The 26,361-nt window shown below is 39.1% G+C and overlaps 1 protein-coding gene across 1 annotated transcript in view; it reads right to left on the minus strand.

Annotated features, from left to right (window-relative positions):
- The window catches only part of ARID2 (AT-rich interaction domain 2), a 188,673-nt gene that overhangs the window by 78,173 nt on the left and 84,139 nt on the right, over positions 1 to 26,361 (minus strand). Inside the window, exon 4 of the mRNA XM_080659536.1 lies at positions 2,646 to 2,779. Within this exon, the coding sequence (XP_080515662.1) occupies positions 2,646 to 2,779 (134 nt within the window). The remainder of the gene's footprint in view (positions 1 to 2,645; positions 2,780 to 26,361) is intronic.

Here is a 26,361-nt window from a genome sequence, read left to right on the forward strand (position 1 = left end):
GACTTTATTTTTCTTAATGATATTTAAAAAGAATCATCAATGAAGAATTTATTTTGCATAGTGATAATCATGTTAATTTTCAGAACACTGTCATAATGTTGCTATGGCTCCTTCTAGAAAAATAAAAAGCACCTTAAAATTCATAAATACTACCCTGAAACACTATGTCTTTTCAGTTTGAATTAGAAATATTATAGTTGGATATTACCCAGCAATTCCCAATTCCTAGTGTTTTTCCTTTCATGAGTTCCCAATCCTGATTTTATCAATCATGCAATATATGTTACATAACTGTTCAGATTATCCTTAAAAAACAACAACCGACATATGACAGCATATCAGAAAGAAGTTGTAACACCATGTTAAGCAATTCTGTCATTCCCTTAACTTGTGTAGCTCTATGGACGACTTCCATTAGACTTGTGAAATACCAGAAATATTTTACATCTTCTTTCTTGAAGTAAATCTATTTTAATTAGAGGAGGAAAAAGAGAACCAGATCCAGAAAAAAAATTCTCTTTAAATAACATCAAACACAGAAGTGGATCAGTTTAAGGATCTGTAATAGCAGACATCAAACTCTTTTTAAGCTACAATAATGGACAGTTATGCTTTACTTATAATATCGGAACCACAGAGTCATGAAGCTGAAAATGGTCTTAAAAATCATTAGCACAATGATTCTTTCAATATAAGAATACCTCTATAATATCCCTGAGTGAGATAATTAATGGCCACTAACCCTTGTTAGGATCAGGAAACATCATGTAATAAGTCATCCCATTTTATTTTCAGCTAAACTATTAGCAAGATCTTCTACATGGTGACTTAAAATATTCTTTGATTTTGGTTCTCCAGGTAATGACTACTCATTAAAAATGAAGCTAGACTGAGACAATGCATATCAAAGGATCACTTTCTTTGCCCTCATGCTTGAAAGACAGATTGTTTAAGTATAAATATTTGTAATTGGTTTTTTCTTTAAATCTCTTTAGATGTTTGTTTCTCCATTGTCTTGGAAAGGTGCTGTTGTGCAGGCATGCAAAGATGGCTTTTTGTTCCTTTCCATACAGCCTACCTCATTACTTCTGAGACTTTTTTTTTAGGTCTTGAAATCATAAATGTAGACAAATTTGGGTTATATACTATTGATAGTGAAAAATTAAGTTACTTTAACATACATATTGACACATTTCTGAGATTAGGGTAAAATATGGAACAATGGTATAATCAAAGGTTCTTTGAATCAAATACAGATGGTCTTGCTTAATGATCTGTCCTAATTAAAAGATGTCTTAATTTTTAAATTGGCTTTTCTATGGAGTCACAAGTGAGGTTATATATTAAAGGCCTGTAAAAAGCTGGGGGAAAAAATGAAGGTAGGTTTGGTTTGCATTCATCACCATCTGCCCATTATATAAAACCATCTCATATATGAAGCCTCTTCTAAAGGAGATCACAGATTGTTTCTTTAGTTTTTACTGATTAGGGAAGAAAAAGGGAGTCAAATTCAACATGGAAGAAACTTTGAAAATAGATAATAATAGAAAATAAAATTTGAAAAGTACAAATGAAGTGTCAAAAATAAAGTAAAAAAAGAAAGAAACGTACATCTTTACTAGGAATATACAACTATTAAAAAGGATAAAGTAGAGGGAGTGGTGCCCATGATACATTATAAAGTTTAAAAAGGAAGTTATTGTATGATGTTGCTTCTATAAAAAAGAAAACCCTGTTATAAAAATAAACAATAAAAAGCACAAATGAGTTTAAGGATTACCTATAAGAGATTGGGACTAGCACCAACAAAAAATAATAAGTATCAGATCATTGTATATTATATAAAGAATATACCCCTGTAAAAGACATTATCTCCTCTTTTTTAGGCCAATTGTTGATGATTAAAGAAAAGACATGTTTATCTCTTTAGAGCTTTCTTCCTAGTTACCACATTCCCAACCTCCAAACTCACTGAACACTAGAACCTCCATCTACTCTGCCTCAGGAACCTCTTTATTATTAGACTCCCACCTGATTATTTCCAACGTGAGTACTGTTCTTTTTAGCTGCAGATTCCTCTATAACTATTACAAGAATGACTTAAATATAAAAAGAAAATCTTATTACTGGTACCACAGCAGGAAAATAGCTGAATAGTTAGAAACATTTCTGAGGAATTCTGGTGCTGGAAATTTCAATAATTATAGTAAATCTAGTAGATGCTAACTAAGTGTTCTTGACTTCTCTAATCCTAACTGAATCTTTCTCTTCTCATGTTAGTAACTATTAAGGTTAAACTAATTATTAGCCAAAGAAGTAAGAGAAAAACTTCACTTAAAAGTATCAGTATTTGGCAGGGGGGGTGGGGGGAGGATGAAAGGAGAGGGGCAAAGGAGGATAATGGAGGACATCTGTAATACTCTCAACAATAAAATTATTTTTTTAAAAAGTATAGGTATTTGTAAGTCTGGAAACTGCTACAACTAAAAACCTCATGAATCCTATGATAGAAAGGCCTTGATACCAATTAGCTGTTGATCTTTGAACGTTATATTAAGGCTTTAATTAAGGGATTAAGTAATTGGATGTTATTTATTTTCCTAATTCAAAACTGTGGACCTATGCTCTGTCAATTTCCAATTTACCTGATACACTGTGTTGCTGGTAATTGTAGGAAGATGGAATTGCACCAATAGGAAGCTGTGGCTTTGGATTGCCTGGTGGTACTTCATCATCATCCTCCCCAAAATGATGAACTTTCTCGTACTTTTCTAGGTAACTGAAACAGAAAAAGAGCACAATAGAGATTTAAAAACAGATATACATTTTACTTTTTAACTCCTACCATATATATGTTTTCCTTTTCTAGAGGCGTTAAATTTTTAAAAAATATTAGCATACTACAAAACTCTTATATTGTTGAATAATCACTTCAACAATAATACTGCAGACAAACTAAATACAGTGATTCCAAAAATGTGTAGTTTTTTAAAATTGATTTTAGAGAGAAAAAGGGAGAGGGAGAGAGAAACATCGATTGGTTGCCTCCTGGACACACACTGACTGGGGATCAAACTTGTAACCTATGTTATGTGCCCTCACCAGAATCGAACCAACAGCCTTTTAGTGCATGGGACGGCACTCCAACCAACTGAACCACCAGCCCAGGGCTATGCATATTTTTATTTAACAACATATATTAGAGAGCTAAGCATGTTAATACATACAGTACCAGTTTAGTCTTTTTAAACAGCTGTATAATACTTAAGTGTATGGATATATCATAATTTAACTGATCTCTAGAGATACATTTAACTATTCTATTTTGTGTTTGTAGAAATAAGCTTAATCTGTGCACTTCTTCTCTGAAGAGGCTTTTGGAAATGGAATGCTCATTTTAAATAACAATACAGCCAACTTCACATCCAAAATTCATGTGCCTAGCCCTGGCCAGTTTGGCTCAGTGTTTAGAGCTTTGGCCTGAAGACTGAAGGGTCCCAGATTCAATTCCAGTCAAGGGCACATGCCCAGGTTTAGGGCTCCATCCCCAGAAGGGGGCGTGCAGGAGGAAGCCGATCAATGATTCTCTCTCATCATTGATGTTTCTATCTCTCTCTCCCTCTCTGAAATCAATTAAAAAACATTTTTTAAACCTGTTTAAAAAACAAAAGAATTCATATGCCTAATACATTTTGACAAATTTATGAGACAGTTCTCGTATCTCCCACTGTATTACCATTTCTGAGTAATGATCAATCTTCCTAATATTAATTAGAATTAAATTTCCAAATTCACAATTTATCATCACCTACCAATTTATAATTAAGTTCTCAAGTACCATTTTTTTTTTAATTTTTAATTGATTCCAGAGAGGAAGGGAGAGGGAGAGAGAGAAATATCACTGATAGTGAATCATTGATTGGCTGTCTCCTGCACGCCCCCTACTGAGGATTGAGTCTGCAATCCCAGCATGTGCCCTTGACTGGAACCAAACCTGGGACCCTTCAGTCCGCAGGCTGACACTCTCTCCACTGAGCCACACTAGCTAGGGCTCAAGTAAAATTTAAAAATGGGGAAACAAACAACTGGTCAAACCTCTCTGTCAAAGACAACACTGTAACAAAGTTGTTACTACACTTCACAAATAAGTTGATTAATACAATTTCTTATATTTATCATTGAAAAGTTCTAGATGTGGTTATTTTACAGATCAACCCTTCTACCATTCCTAATTCAGGCAGGTACTAAGTCCATTAGTAGCTATTTTAACGTCCCAGATCTTTGCTTTTTTAAATTAGACATCTGACATGAGGGAGGGGTATATCAACGAACACATAGGATGACCTCAGAAGTATTATTTTGTTTTTAGTAACAAATCTAAACTTTCAAGGTAGGATGAATGGAAGCTAAAACTTTACAAATATAAAAACTAATGACATGGAAAATCATTACTATTCCCCATTTTTTCCTTTTAGTTTTACAAGGTACAATAAATCACATCTTTGAAACCTGGGAAAAAATTAAACCACCCTTTCTATTCCTTCCAAGTTCTCCATATAAGTTCAATTAGAAGAAGGAATTCTTTTCCTAGCTGACAGCTTGACAGCCATTGAGTCTAACACTTTTCTTTACTTTTAGAGCTACAGCATACTAAAGCAGGGACATATACACAGATATAATCCTTAAGCATCAAGGAGAGTATGTAGCTGTACACATTTCAGCCTGATCCTGGTGATGTCCTCCAGCAAATAGCATTTACAGTCCAAAAATATAAAACAAATGATGATTAAAAAGAGACATTCTCTCTCCAGTATAGACTTAAATAGATAAATAACTCAGGCCTATTCTTTTTAAATTTCTAATGCAGGTATCATAAAAAGAATAGTATATAAAATTAAAAGAAAATAGCTGCTCAAAAATTATGTGACACATTTTCTGTAAATGAAGGATCACATGAAGTCATTCAGGCAATAGTATTGACAGAGGTATTTTAGAGAGTATGGTTTTTCAGAATTGAACTCACTATGCAATGGTTAAAAACAAACTAAAGATAATCGTTATTAAATAAGTTTTAGCCAAACATAACAAAAACAACAATGAAATACAGAATTTTAAAATCAAATTCTTACACTAATAATATTTTACAATGTACTTTATAAATCTGTTACTCATAATTGAACACAGTAGATTTAAAATTTGTGTTTTTTTATTACAGCTGAGAGAGAAAACATTGCTAGTAAAGAAAGACAAAGCCCTACTGGTCTGGCTCAGAGGATAGAGCATTGGCTATGGACTGAAGGGTCCCAGGTTTGATTCTAGTCAAGGGCATGTACCTATGTTGCAGGCTCCATCCCCAGCCCAGTCAGAGCGCATGCAGGAGGTAACCAATCTATGTGTCTCTCTCACATCCATATTCTCTCACTCTGTCTTTCCCTCTCAAAGGAGAAGAAAGAAGGAGGAAGGAGGAGAGGGGTGGGGAGGAGGGAGGAGGGAGGAGGAAGAAGGAAGGAGGAAGGAGGAGGAGGAGGAAGAAGAAGAAGGAAGAAGGAAGAAGAAGGAAGAAGGAAGGAGTGGAAGAAGGAAGGAGGAGAAGAAAGAAGGAGAAGAAGGAAGAAGAAGGAAGAATAAGAATAAGAATAAGAAGGAGGAGGAAGAGGAGGAGGAGGAGGAAGAAGGAGGAAGAAGAAGGAGGAGGAGGAAGAAGAAGGAGGAGGAAGAAGAAAGTAGGAGGAGGAGGAAGAAGGAGGAGGAGGAGGAAGAAGAAGGAGGAGGAGGAAGAAGAAGGAGGAGAGAGGAGAAAGAAGAAAGAAGAAAGGAGAAGAAGATCATCAATGGGAAAATATCCTTGGGTAAGGATTAACAACAAAAAAGACCATAAATATTTTCCTTCCTATTACACCCCAAATGGAGCGTAAGTAATATGGAGTGACTCACAGCAACACAAGTACTATCCTATATAATAAAAGCCTAATATGCAAATCAACGAAACCACAGAATGACCGGTGGAATGACCAGTCACTATGACATGCACTGACCACCAGGGGGCAGACACTCAACACAGGAGCTGCCCCAGCCCACAGGCCTCAGGCCAGCCAAGGCAGGTGCCAGTGGGGGGGAGCCCCCCCCACACTGATCACCCCGCAGTGGGGGGCAGGGCTAGCAAGCGGGTGGCTCCAGGCCACCCAAAGTGGGTGCTAGCAGGCCCCCCGCAAAGATCACCCCGTCGGTCACCCCACAATTGGTCCTGATCGCTGGCCAGGCCTAGAGACCCTACTCGTGTACGAATTTCGTGTATCAGACCTCTATAGTACACTCAATAAAGAGAATACATTATATACATAAAAACTTTATAATTCAAATTTTCATAAAGTTTTAAAAATATATGACTTCTAGTCCCTTGGAACACCCTAACCTTATTCCTTCAAGCAGATTCTTTACATAATTCTATTCCCCAGAAATTTATGATTTTGTTTAGTCAGATTGTTATGATTTGTGAAATTTTTATTTCCCTGGCTTGAGGGCCAGTACTTGTTCTCATTGTCATGATTAAATATTTCCAACTGAGATCAACCTTTCTTAGTTCAACTAAGGTTTTCACATCCAGTTCTGACTTCTTGTCCCTCTTAATAAATAAACACAGCCTGGCCAGGTACGGTTCAGTGGTTGAACATCAACTTATAAACCAGGACATCATGGTTCAATTCCTGGTCAGGGCACATGCCCAGGTTTCGGGTTCAATCCCCAGTGTGGGGCATACAGGAGGCAGCTGATCAATGATTCTCTCTCATCATTAATGTTTCTGTCTCTCTCTCCCTCTCCCTCTCTGAAATCAATAAAATTATATATTTTTTAAAATAAAAAGCTTTAGTGTGACTAAAATCATCATGAGTGGGAGAAAGAGTACATTCAAAATAGCATCAAATAATATGGGTAACACTGTTATGAATGTGGGAAATTTTAACCTCTAGCTGTATGACAGATTAAGAAGACACAAAACAAATTAGGTTATAGAAAATTTGAATATAATCACCAATAAGATTAATTTATTAGACATACAATGACTTTCTTTTCAAATATCCGTGACAGTTATAAAACTGATCATTTTATCAATTCACACAGAAAACGGCAATGAATTAAGGATTAACTATTATATAAGGCACATTCTCTCATTACAATGCAACTCAAAAATTTTTTCTAAGCAAGAAAGTAGGTAGAACCACACCTACTCTCCATAAGTTACATAGAACAGTTGAATTAGGCTTGACTTCACTTCAAAATTAATTGCTAGATGATAATAAATATCAGACTTTTGAAGAGAAAAGTTATTTCCTTTGATTAGAAATCCATACCCAATCATGTTGCTCAAGTAAGAAAACAGAAATTCACTTTCAGATATGTAATGACTCAGAAGAAAAAAAGCCATATAGCTCTCTAGAAAAAAAAACAACAGTCAAATAAGCATTCTAATTGATACTTATTAAGAAATGATTAAAACAGATAACTGATGATGTGCACAGAGACCATTTTAAACTCAGATATTAGTCTCAACCGTAACTGTTACATTACAAAAGAGAATGCAAATGTCATTGGTAATTACAAAAGGAGAATGTAATGGAAATGTAAAATTATTAAAATAGTTTGAAAATGATACTCCTAATATGAAGTTCAAGAACTTTTCCACAAAAACGAAGAAGGCAGTAGTAGTAAGAATTAAAACTGTACACTGTGCTATTTATACAGAAAGCATTAACAAAATGGTTTATTCTCATAGTTAATATTAAAGAAAATTTATTGTTGATAACATTGCTAATTTTTTTCATGCTTAACAGCAAAATTAAAACCTGGACAATTACTTTCCAAATCAATATAGGGAAATAAAAATACTAATGTGCATAATAGGCAAAGAAAAGGAAAAAAAACAAAAATGCCTTTTACTGTAGCAATTATACTCTTGGGCATATACTCTATAAAACTGAAAACTGACATATTCATAAATGAGAGCATAAAAAAACACTGGGGTATATTCATGCAATGAAATATTATATAGCAGTGAAAAATAAACTAATATGGATTGATAACAAAGGGCAATAAATAAAAATCTTAAGTGAAAAAATCATTACAGAAGAATACATTATGATTCCATATATATATATATATATACATATATATATATATATATATATATGTCATAAACAAGCAAAACAAATTTAAAGATGTTTATTAATAGGCAAGGTTGTAGTAAAACCACAAAGAAAAGCTAGATAATAATTATCAACTAGAAAATAAGCATGCAATTAAAAAAAAAAATAGCCCCGGCTGGTGTGGCTCAGTTGGTTAGAGTGTTGTCCCATACACAGAGTGCTTGCAGGTTTGATTCCAGGCCACGGTGTGTACAGAAAGACAACCGATTAATATTTCTCTCTAATATAGATGTTTATCTAAAATCAATAAGCATGTCTTTAGATGATAATTAAAAAAAAAAGAAACATAAAGGGCTTCAAAGGTATTAGCAGAGTTTTATTTTTTTCTTATTTTGGTGTAAACTTGTATGTATTAAACTTTTGTTGTAAGTATATTTGATAATGTAAAAAATTTTAAAAACAGAAAAATAGTGAGTCATCTCAAACTTAAAAAAAAAAAGACATTTCCACTACTATGTAAAATGTTTCCAATTACAGAAAATATTAGAAGTTCCCTGAAAACAAATCTAGCAAAACTGATAAATCTCATTAAAATTGCAGTTAAAAAACACTACATAATACTAGAAAAAACAACCTATTAATATATCTTAAACACACATACAAAAGACTGAAGACTTTATTGCAGAAATCTAATGAGAGTTCAGTATTGAAAATTTCATATTAAACTCACCTGTAGATTGAAGAAAATGATTTTATCTAAACAAAGGATGCCAAAGGTTATTTAGTAATGGTTACTTAATAAAATGAAGCATCCATGCCTAATTGAAAAAAAATTAATTTATAATGAAGAATTACAGAATATTTCTACTTTTGGATTTGTCCTATGGCCCCTTTGTTCTGCCATGCACAACAAAGAATTCCAAATCTACCTCCTTTACCAATATAGGCTTTCTCAGAACATTACGCCTCAACTTAATCCAGGGTTCTTGCTTCTGTAGAAGATAATCTTCAAATTGGGGACACACAAGATACTCCAATAGGAAGACATTTATGGATTGACACTGCCTGCTCCCTCACTCAAAATATCAGGCAGTCATATGGGAGACAATGTGAAAGGGCAAACAGTGGAATCCTCATTCGTCCATTAGCTTTTGACCAGTGGAACCTTAATAATTCATGAGATTCCATGGCTGTTAGTGGATGTCTAGCTTTAGTGGATTTAAAGATAACATTTTATTTAACTAAAGTATCCCTCACAGAAAGGATAAAAATTTTAAATAAATCCCTTCATAGAAACCACAGTGTGAATAATGCAAGTAAAAAATAAACAGGAAAATGTCAGAGCTTACATTTCTCACGTAAACTCTTTATCAACAATACTATGAAGTAACAACAATGGCAATGGAATTAGGTATGAAAGAAGTAGACCAAAATATTTCTAAATTACCAAACTATCTGAATTGTAAATTTACATGCCCTGAAGCTGAAAAGGAACCTTGTCCTAGGCCAGTGGTCGGCAAACTCATTAGTCAACAGAGCCAAATATCAACAGTACAACAATTGAAATTTCTTTTGAGAGCCAAAGTTTTTAAATTTAAACTTCTTCTAATGCCACTTCTTCAAAATAGACTCGCCCAGGCCGTGGTATTTTGTGGAAGAGCCACACTCAAGGGGCCAAAGAGCCGCATGTGGCTCGCGAGCCGCAGTTTGCCGACCACGGTCCTGGGCTAATGCTATACTGATTATGTTTGTGAAGATTTGCAAGATCTAAACTTCTGGAATGTGAAGAAACCTCTACATTTTTCTCATTAGTATTTTTTAAGGCACTGAAACTTGATCAAAACTTCATAAAGTGTGGCCGAAACCGGTTTGGCTCAGTGGATAGAGCGTCGGCCTGCGGACTGAAGGGTCCCGGGTTCGATTCCGGTCAAGGGCATGTACCTTGGTTGCGGGCACATCCCCAGTGGGAGGTGTGCAGGAGGCAGCTGATCGATGTTTCTCTCTCATCGATGTTTCTAGCTTTCTATCCCTCTCCTTTCCTCTCTGTAAAATACCAATAAAATATATTTAAAAAAAAAACTTCATAAAGTGTAAAGATACAAATTATTTCAAGTAAGTATACTGATAAATATTTACAGGAGTCTTTCAAAGGCTAACTTCTGATCACTGGGGAAAATTTCATTTTCTCATGATAAAAATGGCTAATACATGGAAAATATGCCAAGAAAACAAAATACTGTTGGCAAATGATTAAAAAAAAAAAAACACTACTGAGAAGTTGAAGAAACAAGGATTCAAGCACATTACACTACGTGGGAGGTTTTCTATACAGCTGAACTCAAGTACAGATGTTTCTAAGACATCCAGGTTTAGAGTATTTACTAGATAGATTCTCTTTCTAAAATGAAATTCATGAAGAACTACTTTTTAGTGTGTCATTAAAGGAAAGATGTACCATAGCAGATATATTCTCATAAGCAGATGGCTTTTATTTTTTAAAAAAATGTTTTTATTGGTTTTAGAGAGAGGAAGGGAGAGGGAGAGAAACAGAAAAAAACATCAATTAGTTGCCTCCTGCATGCACCCTGATCGGGGATCAAACCCGCAACCTGGCTATGTGCCTTGACTAGAAATTGAACTGGTGATCTTTCAGAGCATGGGACAATGTTCAACCAACTGAGCCACACCAAGGCACAAATGGCTTTTTTAGAAAAAGATTTTTCAGAAAAATATGTTAATTCTACTTAAAGCCACAATGACACAGTATATGCTTGTAACTGGGAACGGAAAGATGTGGAGGAGGAGATAGAGAAAGATGAGAGAGAATGAGGGGGTGGGGGGAGCAAAAGAGGTAAGGTGGAGGGGAGAGAAGGCTATAAAGTAAGTTTAGACATGAGAAAACCTTGACTGCATCATTAACAGACAAGGTAATGCAGCAAAGCAGTTGAAGACAGAAGTACCAAAATACTACAGGATAATTTCAATATTGTCAATTATATATAATCTAAGTCTTTGAAATACATATTTCACAATGAGATGTGAAGTGACTAAAAAATATTTTGTACCACAGAGATTGAATAGTTACCTTATTAAAGAGTACTTAAAAAAGATGGCAATCGCCAAAACCGGTTTGGCTCAGTGGATAGAGCGTCAGCCTGCGGACTGAAAGGTCCCAGGTTCGATTCCGGTCAAGGGCATGTAACTTGGTTGCGGGCACATCCCCAGTAGGAGGTGTGCAAGAGGCAACTGATCGATGTTTCTCTCTCATCGATGTTTCTGACTATCTATCCCTCTTCCTTCCTCTCTGTAAAAAATCAATAAAATATATTTAAAAAAAAAAAAAAAAGATGGCAATCTTGGTAAGTTACCAATCTTAAAAGCAGCAAGAGAAAAGCAGTTAGTCCCTACAAGGGAGTCCCTATACAACTGTCAGCTGATTTCTCAACAGAAACTTTGCAGGCCAGAAGGAGTGGCAAGAAATATACAAAGCAATGAATTGCAAGGACCAACAAACAAGATTACTCTACCCAGTAAAGCTATCATTTGGAATTGAAGGACATATAAAGAGCTTCCTAGACAAGAAAAAGCTGAAGGAGTTCATCACCACCAAACCAGTATTACATGAAATGTTAAAAGGTCTTCTTTAAGAAGAAGGGGAAAAAATATAAAAATTATGAACAATAAATTGGTAATAAATACATATCAATTGAATCTAAAAGAATAAAATAAACGAACAAGCAGAACAGAAACAGATTCAGACACATAGGACTTTTTAAAAAATGTTTTTATTGATACTGAGAGAGAAAGGGAGAGGGATAGAGAAATAAAAACATCCATAAGAGACATCAATCAGCTACCTCCTGCACGCCCTCTGCTGAGCATGGAGCCTGCAACCCAGGCATGTGCCCTGACAGGGACTTCTTGGATCATGAATCAATGCTCAACCAGTGAGCTACACCAGCTGGGCCAGAGAACATTTTGAAGGGTGCCCGATGGGAGAGGGGTTAGAGGGATGGGTGAAAAAGGTGAAGGGATTAAGTACAAACTGGTTGTTACAGAATAGTCATGGGGATGTAATGTACAGCACAGCAAATCTATATATATATAAAAGGCCAAGTGACCGTCCAACCATCCGGTAGGTATGACGTGCACTGACTATCAGGGGGCAGACTCTCAACACAGGAGCTGCTGAGCTGTGGTGACTTGACAGCAGCGGTTCTCGGGTGACACACACTGAAACCAGAGAGGAGGGAGCCCAATTCCTCGCGGGGCTGCGCTATTCCACCTTTGGCCGTGGGTTATGTTGATGCTGGGGCACTGTTGGCACCGAATCTGGTTACTGCCCAGCTGTGGTGACTGCAGATGCCCTTCAAGCCCCGGTGCCACCCCAGGTGCGGCCGGCCAGGGAGGGACCGTGGGAGGTTGGCTCCAGGGCATGTCCAGCCCATCTCGCCCAGTCCCACCCAGCCGGCCACCTTCTAATTAATTTCCTCTCAATGTGCATGAATCCATGCACCAGGCCACTAGTATAATCAATAATATTCTGATAACTATATACATAGATATTACTGTTAGATGGGTATCCTATCTAATAAAGAGGGAATATGCAAATTGACCATCACGCCGTAACGGTCAAGATGGCTGCATCCACAGCGGAGGCCGAGTTCCTATAAAGAGCCTTAATGAGCAATCAGCAGGGACCTGAGGCTGCCTGGTGCTTGGCCGGGGCAGGGGACCTGAGGCTGCGCCCCCCGCCTGGTGGGGCTTGACAGGGGACCTCAGGCCACGCCCCCCTGCGTCTCCCACCCAGCGGAGCTAGATGGGGAACCTCAGGCCACACCCCCACCCCAGCGCCAGGCTGGGTGACCTCAGGCCGCACCCCCTACCCGTGGGACTTCACAGGGAACCTCAAGGTGTTCCCCTGGCCCTAGCCCGGGCTGGGGGACCTGAGGCCGTGACCCCTCCCCCTGCCCAGGGAACTCAGGCCTTGCACCCCGCCCTGGGCCGGGGGAACTAAGGTTGCGCCCCCCGCCTGGCGGGACTTGATGGGGGACCTTAGGCCATCCCCCCAGGCCCAGGCCAGGGGACCTCAAGGCACAAGCCCCGGCTTGGGCCGGGGGACCTCAGGCTGCTCCCCCCACCCCAGTGCCGGGCCAGGCGACCTGAGGCCATGCCCCCCAACCTGGCAGGGCTTCATGGAGGTGGGGCCAGCCAGGTCTGGATTTAGCCCAATTGTGGTGGGGCCAGCCCAGTCTGAGTCTCACACGATTTCGAGGCGCATGTGGGTGGACAGGGACTTGACTCTGGTTCCCATGGCATGCCCCAGACTCTGACAGGAGGAAGATTTTCATATACATCTTACTAATTTTCTTTCATCTCTGACACTTATATTATAGAGAAAGGGAAAATAGCAATATTAAAATATTTCTTCTAATTTATTCCCTTTTAATGTGCGTGAATTTTGTTCACCGGGTCACTAGTAGAATTTATAAGGATGATCACTTAATAAGTTATATAATGTATTATCACTGGGGTGTACACCTGAAACTTATATAATATTGTATGTCAACTACAATTAAAAAATAAAAAATAATTTAAATTTAAAAAATGGTTCTGGCTGGGTAGCTCAGTTGGTTAGAGCATCATGCTAACACGCCAAGGTTGCAAGTTTGATTCCTGGTCAGGCACAAATAAGAATCAACCAATCCACAGTCGAAGATGGCGACCGGCAGGAAGGTAGGGAGGGAGAGTGTGTGAGAGAGTGAGGGAGCGATAGAGGTGTGTGTGGACGTGTGTGGGTGTGTGTGAGTGAAATAGGGACAGTTAGACCCTGAAGTTCTTCCAGGGGGCTGCCAATCCGGGCAGTCTTAGACGGCAAAACCCCACGGCTGCCGCAAACACTCCAAGGAGGACACCGGCAGCACAGAGACCACACCATCTTGAAGAACAGAACTGCTTGAGACTAGGATCCTAGCCTCACCACCACCCAGTCTGGTCTCGGAAGCAAACCAGGACCCTACAGTCGCTCTGGTAGAAGACCTGCCACCACAGCTGCAGACCCAGGGACACCAGGACTCGCAGTCACCCGGCCACGGATTTCTGTGAGTCACAAAGCCAATCTCCCTCCCCCGCCACCCCCGCGGCAGCGACATAGAAACTACCAGACCCCAGCCGCACAATAAGGCTTTCTGCACACACAAAGCAGTGGCGACTCTGCCTGACTTTGAGCCTTGGTGTCAGACACGGGAAGTTTGTTTCCCGCGACTAGTCTCCGCGCCCAGGCAGGGAGACTGAGCGGAATTCAAGCCTAGCCGATCATCCGTAGGGAGATGGTCTTCTGCGACCAGATCCCGCACCCACACAGGGCAGGGAGACAGTGCTGAACTTGACCCCAGACTTGCGAACTCGGGGAATTTGTTTCCCGTGACTCATCTCCATTCCCAGGCAGGGAGACTGAGTGGAATTCCAGCCTAGCTGCTCATCCCTAGGGAGGTAGTTGCTGTGACTAGATCCCATGCCCACGCAGGGCAGGGAGACAGCGCTGAACTTGACCCTGGACTTGTGAACTTGGGGAATTTGTTTCCCGTGACTCTTCTCCACGACCAGGCAGGAAGGCAGTCCTGAATTTGAGCATAGGTGCACGACCTTGGGGAGATTGTTTTCTGTGACCAGATCCTAAGCCCACGCAGGGAGACAGCACTGAATTTGACCCTGGGGGTGCAAACCCAGGGAGGTTGTTTCCCATGACCAGACCCTGCACCTTAGCAGAGAGGCTGCGGTGAATCTGAACCTGGATGTGCGGTCCCGGGGAGTTTGTTCCCCACGACCAGACCCTATGCCCACACAGGAAGGCAGCGCTGAATTTGAGCCTGGGTACATAGACACAGGGAGTTTGTTTTCCACAGTGCACACCGCGTGACCAGACCCCACACCCACACTAAGGGGCAGTGCCACCTGACTTTGATTCAAAGCAAGTGCAGACAGAAGGCTGTTTACCGCAGGGCAGAAGTGGACCTCCTGCCAACACAGTGCGACTGAGTAACCCGGTCTCCCGGGCAGATCGGGGACCCTTAATCTCCACACAAGAGGCAGCATTGACCACCAGTGACTAGACTCTGTTCCTCATTACGTGCACCTGAGATCCCTGATTCCCAGTACATTCACACTAAGAGCCAGTGACTCCAATTCTTGGCGCATGTGCACACAGGGACCTGATTCTCAGTGTGAGGTAGTACCAAGAAACAGAGACTCTGATACTCGATTCTCAGCATGGACACAGGGAGCCTGTGACTCCTGACACACAATAGGGGACTTCGATTTTTGGCACACGCCAGTGGGTTCTCTGTTTCAACGTGGCACAGGCAGGGTCCCTGATTCTAGGTGCTCACACGAGGTCACACTAAGCACCTGTGACTCTGATCCAGGGTAAGCGTGGTTCCCACCAACCCACAGCAACCGCACGTCTTGGTATCAGAGCTCTTCAGTGACACTTGGGGGGTGCAAAACTCCTACTGCACACGGTCCAGGCTCCCGCAACTCAACATCTGAACCTTCTGGTGATAGTCAAAATGGGGAGACAATGAAGCAATCCCCAGAGGAAAGAAAAGGAGGAATCGCCAAGTAAGGAAATAAGTGAAACAGAAGCATGCAACGTGACAGAAAAAGAATTTAGAGTAATGGTCATACAGTTCATACACCGGATGGACAAGAAAATCAACAACCTATGCAAAAACCAGGAAGAAATGAAAAAATGATATAGCTACAATCAAAAACACCATGGAAGGCTTCAACAGTAGACTAGAAAAAACAGAGGACCGAATCAGCAAGTTAGAAGATCAGGTACAGAAACAAGCCCAATCTGAACAGCAACTAGAGAAAAAAATTAAAAAGCAGAAGGAGCACCTAAGGGAGCTTTGGGACAATGCAAAACGAAATAACATACGTATAATAGGGCTGCCAGAAGGACAAGAAGAGCAGCAAGGATTAGAAAATTTATTTGAAGAAATAATAACAGAAAACTTCCCTGATATGGGGAAGAAAAAAGTCACACAAGTACAGAGATTCCCAAACAAGATGAATCCCAAAAGACCCACACCAAGACACGCCATAATTACAATGGCAAATGTTATCGACAAAGAGAATCTTAAAGGCTGCAAGAGAGAGACAGACAGTTACCTACAAAGGATCACCCATCAAATTATCAAATGATTTCTCAACAGAAACACATCAAGCTAGAAGGGAATGGAAGGAGATATACAAAGTGATGCAAAGCAAGGGACTCAATCCAAGAATACTCTATCTAGCAAGACTATCAATCAAAATTGAAGGGGAAATCAGGAGCTTCACAGACAAAAAGAAGCTAAGGGAGTTTATCATTACCAAACCAGGAATGCAAGAAATGCTAAAGGGAATGCTGTAAAAAGAAGAAACAAAAAGGTAAGAAGGAACACAGCCTCCAAAAAATAAAAATGGCTACAAACAAGTACCTTTCAATAATAACTTTAAATGTAAATAGTCTAAATCAGGCATCCTCAAACTACGCCTGCGGGCCACATGTGGCCTGCCGAGGACATTTATCTGGCCCGGCGGGTGCCGCTGCCTGTCCTGCTTAGCAGCCGACTTGTCCCGGGCCCGCAGTGTGCATAGGAATTTGTTCATAGTTGTTTTTTTTTAAAAACTATAGTCCGGCCCTCCAATGGTCTGAGGGACAGTGAACTGGCCCCCTGTTTAAAAAGTTTGAGGACCCCTGGACTAAATGCACCAATCAAAAGACATCGAGTGGCTGAATGGATTAAAAAAAAATGACCCATATATATGCTGTCTATAAGAGACCCACCTCAGAACAAGGGACTCACACAGACTGAAAGTGAAGAGATGGAAAAATATCTTTCAGGCAAATGGAAATGAAAAAAAAGCTGGGGTAGCAATACTTATATCTGACAAAATAGACCTCAAAGTGAAGGCCATAAGAAGAGATAAGGAAGGCCACTTTATAACGCTAAAGGGATCGATACAACAAGAGGATATAACCCTGGTAAACATATATGCACCCAATGCAGGAGCACCCAAATACATAAAAAATCTCCTGGAAGATATCAAGAGAGAGACAGACAACAATGCAACCATAGTAGTGGACTTTAATACACCACTGACATCACTGGATAAATCTTCTAGACAAAAAAATCAGCAAAGAAACAACAATCCTAAATGACTCACTAGATCAGATAGACTTAATTGACATCTTCAGAACATTTCACCCCAAAGCTGCGGAATATATGTTCTTCTCAAGTGCACATGGGACATTTTCAAAAATAGACCACATACTGGGTTACAAGCAAAGTCTCCCCAAATTCAAAGAGACAGAAATCATACCAAGCATCTTTTCAGACCACAATGGCATAATATTAGAAATAAACTACAATAAAAAAATCCAAAACACTCAAACACTTGGAAGCTGAATAGGATATTATTAAATACTGATGACTGGGTTACCAATGAGATCAAAGAAGAAATTAAAAACATCCTGGAAACTAATGACAATAAAAACACAACAATCCAAAACCTATGGGTCACAATGAAAGCAGTCCTGAGAGAGAAATTTATAGCTCTACAGGCCTACCTCAAAAAAACAAGAAAAAATGGTAGTAAATCATATAATGCTACAACTCAAAGAATTAGAAAGAGAGCAATAAGAAAAGCCCAGAGTGAGCAGCAGGAAGGAGATAATAAAGATTAGAGCAGAAATAATTGACATAGAGACCAAAAAAACAATACAAAAGATCAATGAAACCAAGAGCTGGTGCTTTGAAAGGATAAACCTCTAGCCAGGCTCACCAAGAAGCAAAGAGAGAAGACTCAAATAAACAAATCAGAAATGATAGAGGCAAAATAACAACAGACCCCACCGAAATACAAAGGATTGTTAAAAAATATTATGAACAACTCTATTTCAACAAACTAGACAACCTGGAGGTAATGGACATATTCCTAGAAAAATACAACCTTCCAAAACTCAATCAGGAAGATTCTAAAAATCTCAATAGGCCAATAACTATGGAAGAAATTGAAGCAGTCATCAAAAAGCTTCCAGCAAACAAAAGCCCAGGCCCAGACGGCTTCACAGGAGAGTTACACCAAACATTCAAGGAAGAACTAAAACCTATCCTCCTCAGACTATTCGAAAAATTTCAAGAGGAAGGAACACAAACTCATTCTATGAAGCCAGCATTACCATAATACCAAAACCAGATAAAGACAACACAATGAAAGAGAATTACAGGCCAATATCCCTCATAAAGATAAATGCCAAAATCCTAGCAAATTGGATCCAGCAGTACATCAGAAAGATCATTACACCATGACCAAGCAGGATTTATACCAGGGATGCAAGGATGGTACAATATCCGCAAATCAATAAACGTGATACATCACATAAACAAATTGAGGGGGGAAAAAAATCACATAGTCATATCAATTGACACAGAAAAAGTATTTGACAAAATCCAACACCATTTCTTGATAAAAACTCTCAGCAAGGTGGGAATAGAAGGACCATACCTCAACATCATAAAAGCCATATATGATAAACCCACAACTAACATCATACTCAATGGACAAAAACTAAAACCATTTCCCCTAAGAACAGGAACAAGACAGGGATGCCCTCTCTCACCACTCCTGTTTGACATAGTACTGGAAATACTAGCCATTGCTATCAGACAAGAAGAAGGAATAAAAGGCATCCAAATTGGAAAAGAAGAAGCAAAACTGTCCTTATTTGCAGACCACATGATACTGTACATAGAAAACCTGAAAGAATCCATCAAAAAATTATTACACTTAATAAATGAATTCGGCAAGGTAGCAGGATACAAAATTAATGCCAAGAAATCTATGGCATTGCTATACACCAATAGTGAACTTACAGAAAGAGAGACTAAAAAAGCAATCCCATTTACCATCGTACCAAAAAAATTAAGATACCTAAGAATAAACTTAACTAAAGAGGTAAAAGACTTATATGCAAAAAACTACAGGACACTGAAAAAAGAGATAGAAGAAGATATAAACAGATGGAAGAACATACCGTGTTCATGGATTGGTAGAACCAACATCATCAAAATGTCCATTCTACCCAAAGCAATCTATAGATTCAATGCAATCCCCATTAAGTTACCAACAGCATATTTCACAGACCTAGAAAGAACTCTCCAAAAATTAATCTGGAATAAAAAAAGACCCAAATAGCTGCAGCAATCCTGAGAAAGAAGAACAAAGTAGGTGGGATCTCAATACCGGATTTCAAGCTGTATTACAAAGCCACTGTTTTCAAAACTGCCTGGTACTGGCACAAGAACAGACATATAGATCAATGGAATAGAATAGAGAACCCAGAAATTGACCCAAACCACTATGTGCAATTAATATTCGACAAAGCAGGCATGAACTTAAAATGGAGTCAAGACAGTCTCTTCAATAAATGGTGTTGGGAAAATTGGACAGATACATGCAAAAAAATGAAACTAGACCACCAACTTACACCATATACACAAAAAAAACTCAAAATGGATAAAGGAGTTAAACATAAGACGGGAAACCATAAAAATACTAGAGGAATCCACAGGCAGCAAAATCTCAGACATATGCCGAAGGAACTTCTTCTCTGATACTGCTCCTAGGGCAATGGAAACTAAAGAGAAAATAAACAAATGGGACTACATCAAAATAAAAAGCTTTTGCACAGCAAGAGAAACCATCAATAAAACAACAAGAAAGCCCACTGCATGGGAGAACATATTTGCAAATGTTATCACTGATAAAGGTTTAATTTCCAACATCTACAGGGAACTTATACAACTTAATAAAAAAATGGGCAACGGACCTAAATAAAATCTTTTCAAAAGATGACAGAAGGAAGGCCAAGAGACATATGAAAACATGCTCAAAGTCACTAATTATCCAAGAGATGCAAATCAAAATGACAATGTGGTACCATCTCACACCTGTCAGAATGGCAACCATCAACAAATCAATAAAAGACAAGTGTTGGCGAGGATGCGGAGAAAAAGGAACCCTCAAGCACTTCTGTTGGGAATGCAGACTGGTGCAGCCACTGTGGAGAACAGTATGGAGTTTCCTCAAAAAACTAAAAATGGAGCTCCCATTTGACCCAGTAATCCCACTTCTAGGATTATATCCCAAGAAACTAGAAACACCAATCAGAAAGGATATATGCACCCCTATGTTCATAGCAGCACAATTCACCATAGCTAAGATTTGGAAGCAGCCTAAATACCCATCAGCAGATGAGCGGATTAGAAAACTATGGTATGACAATGGAATACTACGCTGCTATAAAAAAGAAGGAATTCTTACCATTTGCAGCAGCATGGATGGAACTGGAGAGCATTATGTTAAGTGAAATAAGCCAGGCAATGAAAGAAAAATACCACATGATCTCACTCATTTATGGAAAATAAAGAACATTATAACCTGATGAATAAAAAGATAGATACAGAGGCAGTAAAGCACCGAACAGACTGTCAAATTACAGCAGGAAGGCTGGGGAGTGTTGGTTGGGGAAGGAGGCAAAAAGATCAACCAAAGGACTTGTATGCATGCATATAAGCACACCCATGGACACAAGACACGGGGGGTGGGGGGGGGGGGTGGGGGGGGGGTGAGGGCATGCGACAGGGGGTAGGGGAGGCTGGAGGAAGGTCAATGGGGCGAAAAAAAGGAGATATATGTACTAATATATGTAATATTTTAAACAATAAAAGAAGTAAAAAAATAAAATAAATGGGAAAAATATCCTCAGGTGATAATAAAAACAAAACAAAACAAAACAAAAAAACCCTCCATTGTGATTTACAGCTAAAGCAGTGATTAGAGGTAATCTATGTGATACAATTTCTTCGTTCTTTTATTTTCTTTTTAAGTTGCTTTTGGTATTTAAAGAGGCCTGTTATTTTTTTTTCTATTGGTCAACTTTGCACTTACACATTTGTAATACCTTAATCCAATTTTCTTATCATCTAGTATGTCAACTTTCAAAATATTCTCCCAAATATTGCTTTGACAATAAGCCTTTTCTACTTTTCTCTTTACTCTTCCTGTATAGTTACACTAGGGGCCCAGTGCACGAATTTGTGCACTTGAAAGGAACTGTGGGCTGCGAGACTGCGGTGGGCACAGGGGCAGGTCTCAGCCCATCCTCCACGCCCCTTCCCCGCCCCTCCCACTGTAGCCCCGATCACCCCTTAGGAGCGGGGGAGGTGGAGAAGCCCTCAGGGGCAATTGGGGCTGGCAGCTGCCACTCACACCTGCTGATGGCACTGAGCGATCGGGACCAGCTGGGGGTGTGAGCAGGGTTGGCACCAGCAATGGGTGCGATCAGCTGCTCTGGCACCAGCAGTGGGTGCGAGTGGGGCCAGCAGCAGGTGCGAGCGCTGGGCGGAACCACGGCCCGCGGGAGCAAAGAATTTTCAGTAACCACCAGAGGCTCGCCCCGGTAACAGCGAATAGTGCCCCGCCTTGATCTGGCACCCATGCTCATCTGCTCCACCATCCCACCACAGCCGATGCCTGCCATGTTCTGCACTCTGCTGCCTGCTGCCGACACCCACCATGTTCTGCGCGCGCCCTCTGGTGGTCAGCGCATGTCACAGCGACCAGTTGTTCCGCTGTTCGGTCTACTTGCATATTAGGGTTTTATATATATAGATTATTTCCTCTTTGCAAGAATATGTAAGCTTTATATATTACTAGAGGCCCGGTGCAAGAAATTCATGAACAGGGGGATGAAGGGGGAGAGAGGGTTTCTCAGCCCGGCCTGCACCCTCTCACAATCCAGGACCCCTTGGGGGATGTCGGGCCTAAACCGGCAGTCAGACATCCTTCTCACAATCCAGGACACTGCATGCACCAGTGACCATACTTTTCATACAGGTGAAAGGCATCTTGCTGTTGTATGGGCAGCTACATTTTTTTGCCCTGATTATAAAAAGTAGTACATTAACATGATCCTTCTGAGGCAGTAGTACCATTTTCCCCATCTTATGGGTGGAAAAACTGAAGCAGAGAAAAGTAATTGGCTTGTCACACAGTTTTAAGTGTCAGAATCAGGGCTGACCACAAAATGTGCAAGCCAGAGTCTATGCATGTCATTGCGGCATCATCTGTTTTTTTCAGTGTTAGAGTAGCCTTGCCAGGTTTTAATTTTTAAACCTAAGTGACTGTTCCCAATATATAGGGTAGAGTTCCCAGGCCTGGCCGGCGATCAGGGCCATCTGTGGGGTGACTGGTGGGCGGGGCAATTGGGGGGCCCCCGCTGGCACCCACCTTGGCTGGCAGCCTGGTGTCGCCTGCTGGCTGGCCACCTCTCCCCCCCCCCCAATAGCTATCACCAGTCATCTCCCTCTTAGGGGACAGACGCTCAACACAGGAGCTGCCCTCAGTCGGAAGCAGTTCCTGCATTGAGCATCTGCCCCCTGGTGATCAGTGTATGTCACAGCAACCGGTCATTCTGCTAGTCGTTCTGTCGTTCAGTCGATTTACATATTAGGGTTTTATTATATAGAATTCTTTCACTTTTGTTGCCACCTATATTTCAGTCTTAGATCTACAGTTAAATATATTTAATACTCATCATGAATCCTTTGATGTTTTACTAGTCAATTCATAGTTGAATAAAGATCATGATCTAGTACAGCGATCGAGGTCTGAAAGGTTGGTGACCACTGCTCTAGTAGCTTTCTCAAGGATTCATGTGTATAGTATTCCGAGTTTTGCATTTTTAAGTCTTTTTCTATTATTGATATTTGAAGAACAGTTTTACAGAGTAGGAAAAAAATAGGTTTACAGTTGTTCATATGGAAAATAATACAATAATAAATAATAATACAAGAATGAATTCCATGTTTCACATATTCACAACTATAAACCTATTTTTGCTCCATACTGTATGTAAAATTCTTGGCTCACATTCTTTTGCCCTATAGTTTCTTGAAAACACTGCTCCATTGTTACTTTGCTTTGTATGTTTCTATTTAGAAGTCTGCGCCAATATAATTCTCAAGTCCTGTGGGATATTTGGTATTTTTATCCCCCTGGAGGCTCTCGGAATTTTTTCTTTATCTTTAAAGTCTAACAATTTTACAAGGATATGACTCAAAACTGACAGCTTAATATCAATATCCCCAAGTATCCTACAGTCCTTTCAATATGTAGATGCGGGTCTTCTTTTATTTATGAAAAAAAGTTAATTATAGTTTTAAATATTTCTGTTCCTGTTGCTTAGTTTTGTAATTTTATTATACATGTTGAATATTTTTTGTCACATTTCCATCTCAACCACTTTCTCTTTTACCTGTTTTACTTTATTTTTTCATCACCATTTATCCCCCCATACCTTCTTGCAGCTCCACCTTTTAGTTCTTTAATTCATTTTCATTTTCCATGATTATATTTTTGCCTTTCTTCAATGCCCTTCTGTAAATTTTCAGTTTCGTCCATTCCCCCTTGGGCATCTTAAAATTTAGAATCTATTTCTAAGATGATTTTTATCTTTGTCTCCTTTTTGGGGGTTCAGTCAATTCTCCTATTTTTTTGTTTTGTTTTGTTCAGTCAATTCTCCTCCTAATTCATCCTAGATTTCATTCTAATTTTGTGAGTTTTTTCTTCTTTTAGAAATAATTTCTTTAGTTTTAAAAATTATAATTCTAGTTGGTTTTTCTTATCTCCAAATGCTTGTTTGAGGTTGTTTCAAATCTGGAGATGAGTTATCGTTTTCTTCTGCTTTTTGGTTGTTTTCTTTTGGGGAGGAGGGTTTCATTTGCTGAGATATTTTGATTCTCGTATTTGATTTCTTCTTATGGTAGCTTTCCATAAATTTAGGAAGAATTGATATATTGTGACTTTGAATTTGGGGTGGTTCAAAAGATTTCTGTTTTAAAAGCCTCCTCTTTTGTTAATGTAGCAAGTATAATTTCTTTAATGGATGACTATTTTTTGGTGGCAATGGTAAGGAGGCTCATTGTGTGTTCTCTAATTTGGAGGGAGGAGTTACTATTTTATATTGTTAGACCTTACATTTCCCCCTTTTGCTTCTTTATCCTTCATCATCCAATCTCCGAAAGGTGTCTTTCCTTGTCTTTAACTTTCTTCTCTGTCACAAAAAATATTTTTCAAGATATTTGAAATTAGAACTTTTAAGCCCAAGACCTATAACCAGTGCTCTGATAAACCAAGACTCTTTTGTATTTATGGTGTAGCTTCTCTTTCTGATGGTGATTTTAGAACAATCCTAGTTTCCTCCACTGTTTTTCAGAACTTTCCATGTTGTCCATAAATGATTGTGTCAAGAGAGGGAGATATCTCTTCTGGGATTTGGTGCTTATTTTTTCCACTTACAGGAAACTTAAAATTTGTAGCATTCTGTCTTCTAGCTTTCTAGAGGGTATGGAATTTGTAGTTTTATTTGTTCTTCTTGTTGATCTTTACTGATATTGGAGGATATATGAAGAGATTTGGATTTATCCTTAGCTATCATTATTAATACTTGCTCAGAAATTGATTTGAATCCTTTTCTAAAAAATGAAAAATGTGACAGTGTCCCAAAATTTGCAAGAAAAACTGATCTCAGGCAAGATGAAAAATATTTTAAATTTAAACAGAAAAACAACTGCATACTGACAAAGGGAACTGAAAAAAGGAGGATCATGCCCTGGCGAGTGTGGCTCAGATGGTTGGATGTCATCCAGCGTGTACTGAAAGGGTGTCGGTCCTATTCCTAGTCAGGGCACATGCCTGGGTTGTGGGCTCAATCCCCGGTAGGGGGCATGCAGGAGGCAGTTGATCCATGTTTTGCTCTCACATGGATGTTACTTTCTTTCTCCCTCCCCCTTCCTCTCTCTCTAAAAACTAATTTAAAAAGGGAAGATCATGTTTGTTAAGTATACACAATGATGCAAATGTTTCATTTTCATCCACATTTCATTCTTCCACGACAGAAAAGCAAATACCAAAATAAACCGAATATAGAAACAGACTCTTGAATCAATGTATAACAAACTATTAAACCGACAATTTTGCCCTGCCTGATTGACTCAGTAATTAGAGCATGGGCCCATGGATCAAAAGATTTCGGGTTTGATTCCGGGTCAAGTGCACATACCTGAGTTGCAAGTTTCAATCCCCTGTTCCAGTTCGGGCCCATTTAGGAGGCAATCAATCAATGTATCTCTCTCATATCAATGTTTCTCTCCCTCATCCCTCTCCCACCTCCATCCCTCCCTTCTACTCTTTCTAAAAACCAGTGGGAAAAATATCCTTGGGTGAAGATAAATAAGTAAATAAATAAATAAACTGACAATTTTTTTTTTAATTTGAAGCTTACTGCTCTCATAAAATAGTATGCAGTCATTAATTCATCAAAAATTTATTAAGTATTCACTGTGCATCTGCCATCATTCTAGAATATGCTTGGAATATAGACATTTGTTAGATATTTGTCTTGACTACAGACAAATATTTCATCCAAATAGGGCTAACATTCTCATGGGGTGAGACAAACAATGAAACTAATAATATACTTTTTTTTTTTAAATCACAAAAGCTTTATATTTGGCTAATAATAAAATTTTAAATTTCACTTTTATTATCATATCAAAAATGTCCTTTTGTGTATTTCTATCTAACTATACTTAAGTTATATACTGGGGAGTATGCCTCCAATTTCCCATTTTTAGAAATATAATTAAAGTCTTCAGAACACAGATGTCTAGAGGACATTACCAAGAAGAGATCCTGGATTTAGAGCTAGACAGAATAGCTTAGGAAACATTGAGTTGTTTCTTCTTGGAGACTGCATAATAAGTGCATTTATAGGTGTAAGAGAAATCATTTCAATTTATTAGCTTTCATTGTTTGCTTCAAGTATAGGTGTGAGAAGAAGAGTTGTATACAGACTTTAAGCAGCCAAAATGAGAACTGTATTAAATGTTTGTTAGCTGATATCCAGCATTCAAGAAGCCTTGTATTTTGAGAACCTTCCAAAGTGATGAGTAGCAGAGCCTGGCCTCAATAAAGACAATATAAAAGAATGGAAAAGTCTTCTCTCCACTTCATGGTAGCCACAACATGAAATACAAATCATTTTCATCCAAATTTAACTTTGCATGAAACTTTGAAATTTTAGGAAATAACAAAAATAGGTTAG

Source organism: Plecotus auritus, assembly GCF_963455305.1.
Source record: "Plecotus auritus genome assembly, chromosome: 3".
In the NCBI taxonomy this organism is placed as follows: Eukaryota; Metazoa; Chordata; class Mammalia; order Chiroptera; family Vespertilionidae; genus Plecotus; species Plecotus auritus.